The sequence below is a fragment of the Hetaerina americana genome, unplaced genomic scaffold, assembly GCF_022747635.1.
Source record: "Hetaerina americana unplaced genomic scaffold, ioHetAmer1.1.p SCAF_7, whole genome shotgun sequence".
Lineage (NCBI taxonomy): Eukaryota > Metazoa > Arthropoda > Insecta > Odonata > Calopterygidae > Hetaerina > Hetaerina americana.
The window spans coordinates 38,359,928-38,372,586 of NW_027287316.1; the positions used below are offsets into that span (position 1 = coordinate 38,359,928).

General features: G+C 35.0%; 1 protein-coding gene across 3 annotated transcripts in view; it reads right to left on the bottom strand.

Annotated features, from left to right (window-relative positions):
* The window catches only part of LOC139696707 (protein EFR3 homolog B-like), a 157,152-nt gene that overhangs the window by 37,934 nt on the left and 106,559 nt on the right, over positions 1-12,659 (bottom strand). For all 3 annotated transcript variants that reach the window (XR_011702639.1, XM_071595543.1, XM_071595544.1), the window contains exon 5: positions 7,410-7,479. Coding sequence is in view for 1 of the 3 variants with exons in the window: in XM_071595543.1 (XP_071451644.1) it covers positions 7,410-7,411 (2 nt within the window). In the remaining 2 variants the exon portion in view is untranslated. The remainder of the gene's footprint in view (positions 1-7,409; positions 7,480-12,659) is intronic.

Sequence of the window (12,659 nt, forward strand, 5' to 3'; positions counted from 1 at the left end):
TTAATTATTTTTTCCCAATTCACTCTATTATATGGCTTTTTGAAGTGTATGAAACAGGCAAATACATCCTTATTGTATTCTATGTTCATCTCAATACTGTAAAGGCATCATGCATACCTCTCCCCTTCCTGAACCCAAACTGATCATCCCTTAAGTAATCCCTGCCCTTACTTTGCCCTGCGGTCCATCCTCTTGTTGATGACCCTGAGAACCACTTTAGCTGAATGAAAAATAGTCCTAAAATATTGCTACCTTTCCCTTTTTTAGAATAGGAACTACACCTGGTCTCACAAAATCTACAGGTCAGATTCCTTCCTCATAGACGCTATGAATTAGTCCATACAGATTCTTCCTCCTACATTTTCCTAAACCAATCAGTAGTTCTTCAGGAATTTTGTCTGCCCCCACAGCCTTATTTGATTTCATCTCCCTTAATGCTCTTTCTATCACATCGTCAAGTATACCTGGACCTAAGCTACCTTCCTCTACATCATGTTCTCCTTCTATATCTTAGCTTGATGGCCTATGTTCTTTATCATACAGTTCCTCTATATACTCCTTCCATCTCTCTTGGACCTTTCTTGGTTCTACTAGTATTTTCCTTGACTTATCTCTGATTGTTAACACAGATTTTCCCTTCTTACTTCCAGCTAGTGATTTAACCTTCTTGTATAGCGCACCAATTTCACCCTTCCTCTGCAAACTTTCTATATCCTTGCACTGTCTTTTCCACTATGCTTCTTTTGCTCTATTTGTTACTGTCTCAATTTATTATTTAACTCTTTGTACTTCTTTCTACCTAACTCTATTTACATTCCTCCATTTCCTTCTCTCGTAAATCATTTGAATCATGCATTCATGCATGATTGCATCATAATCCATGCTTTCCTGGATCAATGGATTCCTTTTCCAATTAACAGTTCCAAAAGTTTCTTTTGCGGATGAAATCCCTTTTATGATGAATTCTCATTCTTTGTCTTCAAAACCAAACTCCCTTTCCTCTTTCATTGTTTTCTCTACAGCTTACTGATACTCCTTCCTTGTCAATTCAGGTAATGCCTCTCCATTTCATTTCCTGAACCATCTTCCCTATTTTATCTTTTTATATCAGAGGCTACACTTCATTATTGCTTAATTTCGATCTCACGGTTCTTATTTTACCACTACTAGTAATATTCTGTTCATTGCTTGCTTTATATTGACTACACTTCTTCCTACCTTTTTATTCATTATCAGGCCAACCCCTTGCTGGCTCTCATCCCCTCTGATGTTTCATTACATTACTCTATAATAATCACTCCAGTAATCCCTGCTCTATTTCCATTTCACCTTGCATAAACCTAAAATGCAGGTATCTATATATCTATATATCCTCTTTCCATCTCTCACTTTATATTCTCCAACTTTTCTGTCCTCAGCATTGTCCTAACATTTCAAATTCCTATTTTAACTAATTCAGTCTTCTTCTCCTGCATCTTCTGTGCTGCCGCTGCAAAAATTACTTTGCAAGGTTTTTGTGAGATGACAACCATGGAAGCCTTGCCTCTCCCACTGCTGGGCACGATACATGGTCAATTGGACTGAGTCCTGCAGTTGCCAGGACTCATTTTCTCTATGAAAATATCATCATAGCAATCTTGGGAATAATAATTGAGGTGGTTTCCCAGTGCCTTCTTCAATCGCGATTTTAATGGGACATCATCACTAAATGGACGTCTCACTGGGGTCAGATGGCTGTTCACTACCTGGATCAAAATGATGTAGCCAAGTTTCATTTGCTGTGATAACCTTCAAAAGAAACTTCTCATCTGCCTTTAACATTGATTTCTGCTGCAAAAAAACTTGCATGCAAATGTCCTGTTCAGTTATGTAAAGTCTTGGAACCCACTGCACACAAATGTTTCAAATACAGTTTTCATGAGTGTGGCACTGACGAAATTTCCAATATTTTTTAAATAAGATCTTTGAATTTTGATGATATTTTCTCACAATGGCAGCAGGGGTGTAAATGTTAACTTCTGTATAAGCAGTGACTTGAGTCCAGGTTCATCTTCCTATAAAATTTATTGTCTCCCCTCTTTTAACATATTAATGTAACCATACATACATTGCACATCAAGCTAACAATATAACATAAATTTAATTTTTGTCAAATGAATTGTAAGACTTAAAAAATTATAACCAGGCTTTATTAAACAGCCATCATAAATAGTGTTTAATAAGTGAAATTTATCTAAACCAAAAGAAATCCATTGACAACCTATATTCACTTTGATGAAATCTTTTAAGGGAAATAGGGTTGACTCTAAAATAATACATAAACCTATCATATACACATAATCCTCAACTTATTAACCCATATAACTGTCCCATAACAACTAAAAGTCAAATTACATAGTCCAAAAAGGGAGACTTTTGGAGTGGTAGACAGGGGTGCATTTGTATGAGCCGTAAAATGGAGATGATGTGGGAGTGAACATAATATTACAGAGTGCATGAAGAACAGTGATGGGCTTCCTACAATAAAATGGGAGATAAATTATGGTGAAGATAGTAATAAAGCTACAGAGACCAAGATGTCTCAAGTTTACATGCTATTGACTGATTATAATGATGATGTGATGATATAACTGGAGCTATAAAAATGTGGCAGGAAAGTGAAATCTCATTATTCGCAGAGGCTGGAAGGCTCATCAGGGAGTGGCAAGAAGGAAATACGGTAGGAAGGTTAGAATTAGAGAAACAAAAAAGGCTCTTGGAGTTAAAAAAACAACAAATCACTGTTGGAAAATTAAGTTTCAAAACTGCTCAAAAAATGAATTTGCATGGAATACATCCAGATATGCAGAAATATACAAAACTGATGTAAGAAGAAAGAACAAAAATTCAAAGACTGGGTAAGGGGAAAAGTATTATAAATAAATTTGGATGTAAAGCTAGAAAGCTAGAGCACAATGGATGAAGTTCTTCTGTGAAGAAGTGCAGCAAAACATTTCCAGGGAAATGCTGAAACTTGTTGAACTATTACAACCCTTGTCCAATGACAGCAGAATGAAGATCTAAGCCATTCAGGATAGGAATACCATTAGCAGATTACTATGACGAAATTAAAAGGTCAGCAGGTTATAGGATAATTTGGTGAGTTGCTAAATATCAAATCATTGAACAAGAAAAGAATCACCTGATTTTGTGATACGGCCATAGGCTGAATTTAGATTTTACTGGCCCGAGGATATAAAAAATTCTCATTGTTGACATATAGTCTAGTTGTAATACTTAAAGATATATATCATTCAAGAAAATTGCATCTCATTCCTATCTAGGAATGTATGTGTCCAGAATTTTTGAAGTCAGGTTTTGGGATTGATAATTATTTAGAATTCCTGGAACACACCAACAATTCCTATAAAGCTGCTTTATAATTTTGCCAGGAAAAAATTACAATTTCAAGTTTGAGGGAGTTTCTATTGTAGGCATGGGATTTTAATATGAATCACCTACTTATGTGATGGTGTCAAATTTGAATTATTTGTTAAAGTCAAAACAATAGTAATCCTCACCAAAATCCCTAAATTCATAGGTAGCCAGGATTCCGTATAGAACTCTGGCCATTTCCAGGATAGGATTTCTGTTAACAATATCTATTGCATTGACAGTCTTGTAAGTTCCATAAGTACTCATAATACTGATTGCCTTTTCAAGATGTGGAATATTAATTGATAATCCTGGGCAATATGGAGTCATGTATCCAACAAAGATGAGGAATATTTCAGTTTCAACATCCTCAACATAAATTCGTCCTTGCACCTATATCAATGAAAAGTAAAATGTCCTTAGATGTACTCTTATGAAAACTAGACGAAAATAATAAAAATTAATTATTCATAGAAAAAGCCCATTCTTCATTTTGCAAAAAAATGTTGTGAACTGGACCATAACTTTTACGATGTTGATGGCTGTGACTAATTAAGCATTCAAAATCTGCTCTACCATAAGTAATGGCATATTTGAATTACACTGTTGCAAATATGTCTGGATATTCTCAAAGTTGTACTACTTGTGCAATCCGTTACCTAATTGTTCCCGTGAATGAGTTTAACAATCAGGAATTTTGCACTACTCTAAAAGGATTAAAGCTTACTTGATCAATGCAAAGAAACTGCAGGAGATGCCATGATAGTAGCTTGTAACAGAGCCATTCGCTAAATATGCATTACAATGCAACAATTTCTGGTTTAAAAATCATTTGCTTTGATTGGGATTCAAACCCGGATCCCTTGATGTTCAGCTGAGTGCTTTAGTCAGTTAAGCTATCAAGGAATTCCCTTGTTCTCCAAGAATTTGTAATGAATTTGATGAAATGAAAGTAATGGTATTTCAAATATGAAAATAAAATTGAATGAGCTTTATTGCTTGTTGATCTGGTTGGAGTGTACTTAGCCTGGAAAGAAGTCCCCATTCCATCATCAGTAATTCAATCCTAAGATGGGTTTACTGCAGTTTTCCATTCTTTTCTACTTAATGTTAATTCCCTGAAATGCTGTAGAGTTCTCCATATGGTCCTTTCCTCTTCTGCTCTTCTATACATTTTATTGCTTCTGACCTTGTCTGTCCATTGAATCTTCAGCATTCTCCTCCAGAACCACGTTCCAAAGGCTTCTATTCTTTGCTAGTTAACTCTTCTAATGTTCCATGTCTCTGATCTATTGAGTGCCATGCTCCATATGAATGTTTTGATGAACTGCTTCCTTGTTTGCAATCTTAGGCTCTTTAAAACCAGCAGTTTCCTCTTTTCATAAACACTGTCTCAGCTTCAGCAGTCCCCACTTTATGAGAGTGATTTCTTTAGACATGTCGTGTCCAATGGTATCTATATTGTTTTAAATGTGTAATGTTCTGATTTCGTAGCCACTTTGTTTGAATGGGCTGTTATTTTCTAAAATAATAGATTGGCAGCCATCATTTCCAGTCTATATGTTTTCAAATTCCCCTAGGCATTGGGAATTCTTGGTGGAAAGCATGCAATCTGTTGATATCTGTTGCTAAATTTCTCTGAAAAGCATGGCCTGGAAATGATTTATTTAATTGCACCACCTTTTGGATTATGAACAGGGAGCCTACAGATATCTGGAGTTGTCTCACTTAAAGCATCACCCGGTAAGAAGCGAATTCACTAAAAGTGAATATTACCCTTGCATCAGGGTGCTGACCTTGAACAGATGGAATCATTGACTTTAGGGTAACGTGACATGAAATGTTTTTGAAGAGTTCATGAGTTGTACCTCCCTTCTCTTCAAAACTATATACGAGGGTCATCCGGAAAGTAGTACCCGTTCGTGAAATAAAGACACAAAAGTAAATATTAACAAACATAAAAAATTTTATTTGAAAGAGGATACTTTAAACTACTTCTCAACATAATCTCCAAGCAAATTAAGGCATTTGTCATAACGTGTGACAAGTTTCTGTATTCCTGCTGCATAGTCCTTCGCCGCCAGCTCATTGAGATACGCGAGGGACCCATCTTGCACAAATTTTTGCATAATGCAGATGGTGTTTAACAATTTCATGAACAATTGTTCGAGAAACATTGGGAAAATGCTCACAGATGTCATCAATTGTGACGCGCCGATCGTTCCTCACGAATTCGTCAACTGAGCTCACCAGTTGGTCTGTAATGACAGACGGTCTCCCCGAACGCTCATTGTCGTGTGTGTTCCCCCTCCCCATGTTGAAGTTGCGACACCACCACCGAACAGACGACTCGTCCATTACATTGTCTCCATACACCTCCTTTAATTGGCGATGAATATCACATGGGCGAACGTTTCTTGCATTGAGGAATTTAATCACTGCCCTCACTTCACAACTGGCGGCGTTCTCAATTTTTTTAAACATTGTAAACAATCACAGAAACAACACAGGCAATGCTAGCGTCACGCAACTTGGCTCAGAGAAGGCAGACAAGCCACTGAAGCTATCTGACCTCGTCCAGCGGCTACTCGCGTCGTCAGCACTTCATGCGGCACGAACGGGTACTACTTTCCGGATGACCCTCGTATATAGAAGCAACATACTCGTATAATGGATTTTTTTTACCACTTAATGGCTGAATCATTTCAATGATTAATGGTTAATATTGTTTAATTTATCCTTTTTTCTTCTCAGCCTTAATGCAACTGTACTGTGAATGCTTAATATTTAAAATAAACTCTTAAGTAAATAAAATTTGAAATCCACATTCAGCATCACAATGCATTCAATTCCTTGCTAGGTTATTTGATTTTATAATAAGATTTAAAAATTGAACATTGCAGTAGCAACAGATACATGCATCAAAATATCACCTAGTTCAGTAGTATATACCCTGTGGGTGTGATGGCATTTATGCTCTGGAGACAAGGGGAGGGAGGAAATAGTCATTTGGAATTGGGTAGAGATTTGGGGATCAGGGGAAGGATTGCTACTCTATTAAACCAAATGAAAAACTGGGAGTTTATATTGAAAACTGGAACATAACTTGAAGCTTATTGTTGCAAAATATTCATTTATAGCTATGGGAAGCTAGGGAGAGCCAGAGGAAAGAAAGTAGTTCCGTTAAACAATGGGGAAAACTGCAAATTTAACTGGAAAATTAGGATTAACATCTCAGAAAATACATGTTGAAAGGAGAACAGAGAGTTCTCAGCCATAACTTCACCCAAGTACAAGTACATTGAGCATATATCAGGCTAATGGAGGTAGAATGATCTGTTAAATGCAAGATACTTTTCTCAATATGTATGAAATAGAATGATCTATATTTCAAGACACCTTACATGACATATTTATTTGATTTGGTATCTATAAATTGTTAAATACCAAGCATCAAAAAGTTGAATAAATTTTATTCTAGCATAACTGTTACGCTTCAATTCTTATTGACTTCAGTCATCTTGCCCCCCACCACACTCAAAATTACAGTAAGGATTGCCTCTCCTTAAAAGTCTATCCAGGATTCACCCCTACCACTGACAGGACCTAAGGGAAGAGTTACAGTATCTACCATTCTTACACTAAGAAAAATATAGTTTTTATTCCACTCATATGCACAGTATTCTTAAATGCTTTGATCCATAGGTTAAAATGTATTAGAGCACTTAAGTTTCAATAGATAACAATTAATGAACAAGCAATATCATTCATGTGCATGAAAATGATTTTAAAATATTGAGTTTATAAGAGTATTGGGGGAATTTTCATACAAAGAAATGGTTCCAGAGATGAATTTCTGAAGAATAATACGATTTAACTCCACTACTATAAAATAGGTTAAATAAATGAAGCCAATGAGTGATGAGAGAATAGAATTAGCATTGATTTCATATTCTGCTGTTATTTACACAGAGAATTATTTGCATTTGACTTACATTCATTAGAACTCTTAAAACTTTTGATCCAAAGTCACAAGAGTTCCATCGATCATGGTCATGAAGAAATCTATAAGAAAAAAGGTAAATCATCTGGTGAAAGTCTACAGACAAATCTTTTTAGACAGGTAATATACGAGGGTCATCCGGAAAGTAGTACCCGTTCGTGAAATAAAGACACAAAAGTAAATATTAACAAACATAAAAAATTTTATTTGAAAGAGGATACTTTAAACTACTTCTCAACATAATCTCCAAGCAAATTAAGGCATTTGTCATAACGTGTGACAAGTTTCTGTATTCCTGCTGCATAGTCCTTCGCCGCCAGCTCATTGAGATACGCGAGGGACCCATCTTGCACAAATTTTTGCATAATGCAGATGGTGTTTAACAATTTCATGAACAATTGTTCGAGAAACATTGGGAAAATGCTCACAGATGTCATCAATTGTGACGCGCCGATCGTTCCTCACGAATTCGTCAACTGAGCTCACCAGTTGGTCTGTAATGACAGACGGTCTCCCCGAACGCTCATCGTCGTGTGTGTTCCCCCTCCCCATGTTGAAGTTGCGACACCACCGCCGAACAGACGACTCGTCCATTACATTGTCTCCATACACCTCCTTTAATTGGCGATGAATATCACATGGGCGAACGTTTCTTGCATTGAGGAATTTAATCACTGCCCTCACTTCACAACTGGCGGCGTTCTCAATTTTTTTAAACATTGTAAACAATCACAGAAACAACACAGGCAATGCTAGCGTCACGCAACTTGGCTCAGAGAAGGCAGACAAGCCACTGAAGCTATCTGACCTCGTCCAGCGGCTACTCGCGTCGTCAGCACTTCATGCGGCACGAACGGGTACTACTTTCCGGATGACCCTCGTATTAGAAAAACTTTCAGCTGCCAGATTGATGTCAAAACAAAATTAGGTGTGCATTAGATTTGTAATCCTATAGTTCATAATTTCACTGGAAATGCCCACATAATTTTCAACTTATCTAGCACATTACTAGTAGCACAGCAATAAGATTGTGGTCCCTTGAAATCAGTTAACATTCCAGTATACTTGGATTAAGCAAAAGAAACCACAAGAAAGATAGATAAATTTAGATTTGCACAATTTTTTCACCTAAAAATTAATTAGAGCACTATTTTTATGTGCCTATTAATATCTGTGACTGTGAAATAAGATAGAGATATACCATCACAATCTAGTCATCACAAATTAGTTTGATAATGATCCACAGATATGATTGGAAAATAGTTGAATATTGTGCTATCATCTTTGTTTGAACCATAGCTCTGACCAAGAAGCCCATTGATATATGTAATTATATGAAGAAAAAAGGAACCAATGAGTTGCAAACTCATTAGTCAATTGAAAGATCTGCGTTTGTATACTATCTAGATGGATTGGATTGGATGGATGCACTATGGATTATAATTATGTGTTGATAGATTGTGATTGATATTGATAAAATATTTTCATACAAAATGATATCAGAATTGGTACCACATAAAAATCTCTATCCACATTCACCAATTTTAGGCAAATTTTAAAGCATGTACTATGAATGATTAGCAACTTGTAATAAATTGGTGCATCATTATGCTCATACACCAATAAATATGCAGTGCATGCATATGTAAAGGTATATACATATGTAAATGATACATTCATATTAAACTTGCCTAAGAACAGAAAAAGCCACCAAACAATTTTTATGCCGTGGTATCTCACTAATTGCCTGGACATAACACAAATGTGCACTATGGAGTAAATTTCGCATCAAATACTCTCCACTATCAATCCTGTAAAAACAATAATTAAAGCTTCCTTAGGTACATGTTGTTGAGAAAAAGATACCATTAAAAGTGATATTCATATCATAGCATTTACAGATACCAATTTCCAACATGAAGGAATAATAAAATAAATAACACCATAACTTGAGGGATAATCACAATAGGTAATAATTTCATATGTATACTAAATTGCTAGAAGCACTTGGCTGGATATAATCCAACAAGAATATCTAATATTGAATTCAGGATGTTGATATCAATGCGGTTGGCTTACTTTTGGGCAAAAAAGTAATTTGAATGTAGGCAACACCGTATCAAGAGCATTATGTCTTCATCCCTCAGTTCACCAGCTTCTTTTTTAATTCTTTTTACTAATTTCTGCAAGTGAAAAATATGAAAAAGTTTAACCATGAATTTTTTACAAGTATTTCATCTTTCAAGAACGAATCCTACTGCTGCCAATGTATCTGTTGGACACAACACTTCTTTACTTACTGAAAACATGAAAATGGGCAGTAGAAAAATGAGAGCAGAGTTTCAATTGTTCCCGGCTCAACTTTATGGAAGTTCATGTTTATTAAATGAAGAATACAATGTATCTTTCCACTGTCCTTTATGCATGTACAACTAGCTTCAATGCTCAAGTGCCTGATGATGATGCTTGAGCGTTGAAACTAGTTGTACGTGAAAAAAGGAAAGTGGAAAGATACATTGCATTCTTCATTTAATAAAGAGCAGAGTTTATTTGAGTGAGTAGGTAGATAGGAGTTGATTTAAAATATTTGTTAGAAAAGAGGAATGGATGGAATCAGGGAGCATTTTATTTCTAGAATTTGAGAAAAGATAATAGGCTTTAATTCACCTTTTCACTTCTGAACTTTAGGTGCTTCGCTGCAATCCTAAGGTAACAGAAAACACTCCTGTTTTTGATGGAATAAAGCCCTCCATGGAGTTATTGTGACATGCATTAGAGAGATATGTACTAGATATATATTGTATATTAGAAAGACATTTACATCAAGGTTCCTGAGTCCTTTGGTTTTTTGCTGCAGTCTGACATGCCTGTCACGGGCTTCTGAAAGAACCAAGTAAGCAGAAGTTTCAAGCTCCAGCCTCCAGCGCTTAGAATCCTTCTCATTACTAATTTTTCCTTCTAAAATAGCCAATGAAATATCTATTATTTAATATTATGTTTTCATATTGACTGATGAATAATTTACTTCCTTATTTTGTTAAGGATTTTAAAAAGGAAAAAAGGGTTGGGAAAATGAAAGGCATTGGTTTGTGCAATGAGGTGAGAGAGACAATGAACACGAATAGGTATATTAGAGAATGATTACTGCTAAATGAGAAAAAGGTTCGTGGATGGGAAATGTATGCAAGGAGTAAAAGAATTAATTAAAATTTTTAGCAACAAAAGTAAGAAAATAATACAATCATCTGAAGCAGAAAAAATGCAGAATGACTTTGAAGAAAATAAAATGATATTTTGAAAATCGATACGAGAGTAAATCAAGAAGAGAGAAAAGGAATGAAAATGATTTTTAAAAAACTCTAATTTTTTGCTTTGGGCAAACAAATACTGTTGGAGTGAGAATTTTGAGGATTTGTATAATAGTCATGTAGATGATGAAAGTCAGCAAATTCTGTTGATGATAACTAAATTCAAGGGAAGTTGAAACAAGTAACTTGATTGAATGAACTAAAGCATAGAGTAAAATAATCTGTATTATCATCTGGTCCATTGAGTGTATTATTGATATATTAGAGATATACCTGCAGGATTAGATAAGTGTAATATATTAAAATCCTATAGTAAAATATGTTAAAAAATAATATTAAAAATATTACATGTAATGCTATCTTTCTGTCCCTGTTATTCTGTATAATGATGATATAGCATGACTGACTAAGAAGCTTGAATCAGTTTCCCATGGGTCCAGTTTCACCCAACTTTTTGTGGATCCTTAACCACTTGATCAGCAATCATAGCCTTTCACTAATTAGTTGTTATTTAAAATTAATTATCATAATCACCAATCCTCATTAATTGTTGGCCTGATCACATTTTTTATAAGAATTAATTTAGTACTTTAAAAACTGATTATTACCCAATTTCATAATTGAAACTCAAAGAAGGGTCAAATCAGGAAATGGTCGGTAATTAAACATCATTTACTGTTAATGAAACTGTGCCTCAAAAAAGATGAAGAAATTGAGGTTGAATGCATTTACAATGGAAGCCTTCTCAAAAGCTTCTTCATCTCATTATCTATCCTGCCATTTCTTGCAAACATTCGCCTAAGATATATACCATCCAATTGCTTGAGTATTTCACTTTTCACTCTCACATTGCAGTCTTTGTTCCCTTTCTCCTTTTCAAATATGACTAATGTTTGAAGAGGTGAAAGGGAACAAAGACTATAATGTGAGAGTAAAAAGTGAAATAACTGAATAAGTGGATGGTATACATCTTAGCCAAAATTTTGCAAGAAATGGCAGGATGGATAATGAGATGAAAAGGCTTTTGAATGTCAGTAAAAATGTTAATAGATTAGCAAGAGGAATGTCAGAATGTTAGAAAATATGATTGTTACAGAGGGCAGTGTGTAGTGGTGTACTCTACCCTAGATTATCGATGAAAGTGCAACTTACAGATAACAAGATAAGGATAAATGCTGACTGTGTACAGTATGTATGTGGGGTACTTGAGGAGTATTCATAATAATAGGAGAGATAGGGCGGGGATAAGCAGATCAGTGAAGTAGCATCAGTTTTTTCATGATGGAAATCCCTGTACCGTACATCCTTGATAAAATTGGCTATGTATTCTATCATAGCAATTTGAGCTAATGACACATACATGTATTGTGTCTAACTTGTGCATATAAATGATTAAAAAATTACCTGAGCTAAAGTATTTGAGAAAATTATAAGAACTATTTTCATCTGTTTATTGTTAGACAAGTCAAATACCTGGTCCTTTTTAGTGAAAATATCAATGACTTCAAATTCAAATTTCAGTATGTCACAAAGTTTCTTCAGCAGTGAATTTTTCTCACTCACCAGGACCAGTGCTTGCCTTCATGGCTCTGAATATTTCGAAGATAATTATTTATCTCTTCAAACATGAAAATGAATCATCTTCAGATGAACTTGAGATAGATACAATCAGAAGTATTTGTTCAATTTCATTCATTTTGGGAAAAATACCAAATAAATTCAAGAGACCTAAAAAGTTAGTTGAACCCATACATCCAACTTTCCTTCATTCAGGATCAAAATAAATAATAAAAAGTTCATTTCTTATTCACTTTATTCTACAAAAAGCTCCCATAGCTGTATATTAAGCATGATGTTTGTTTAAGACAAGATACTTCAAATTGCTGAAATTTTGTTTTATTTGAAAGGGTCAGAATTAGAGTTTGAAATGTCTC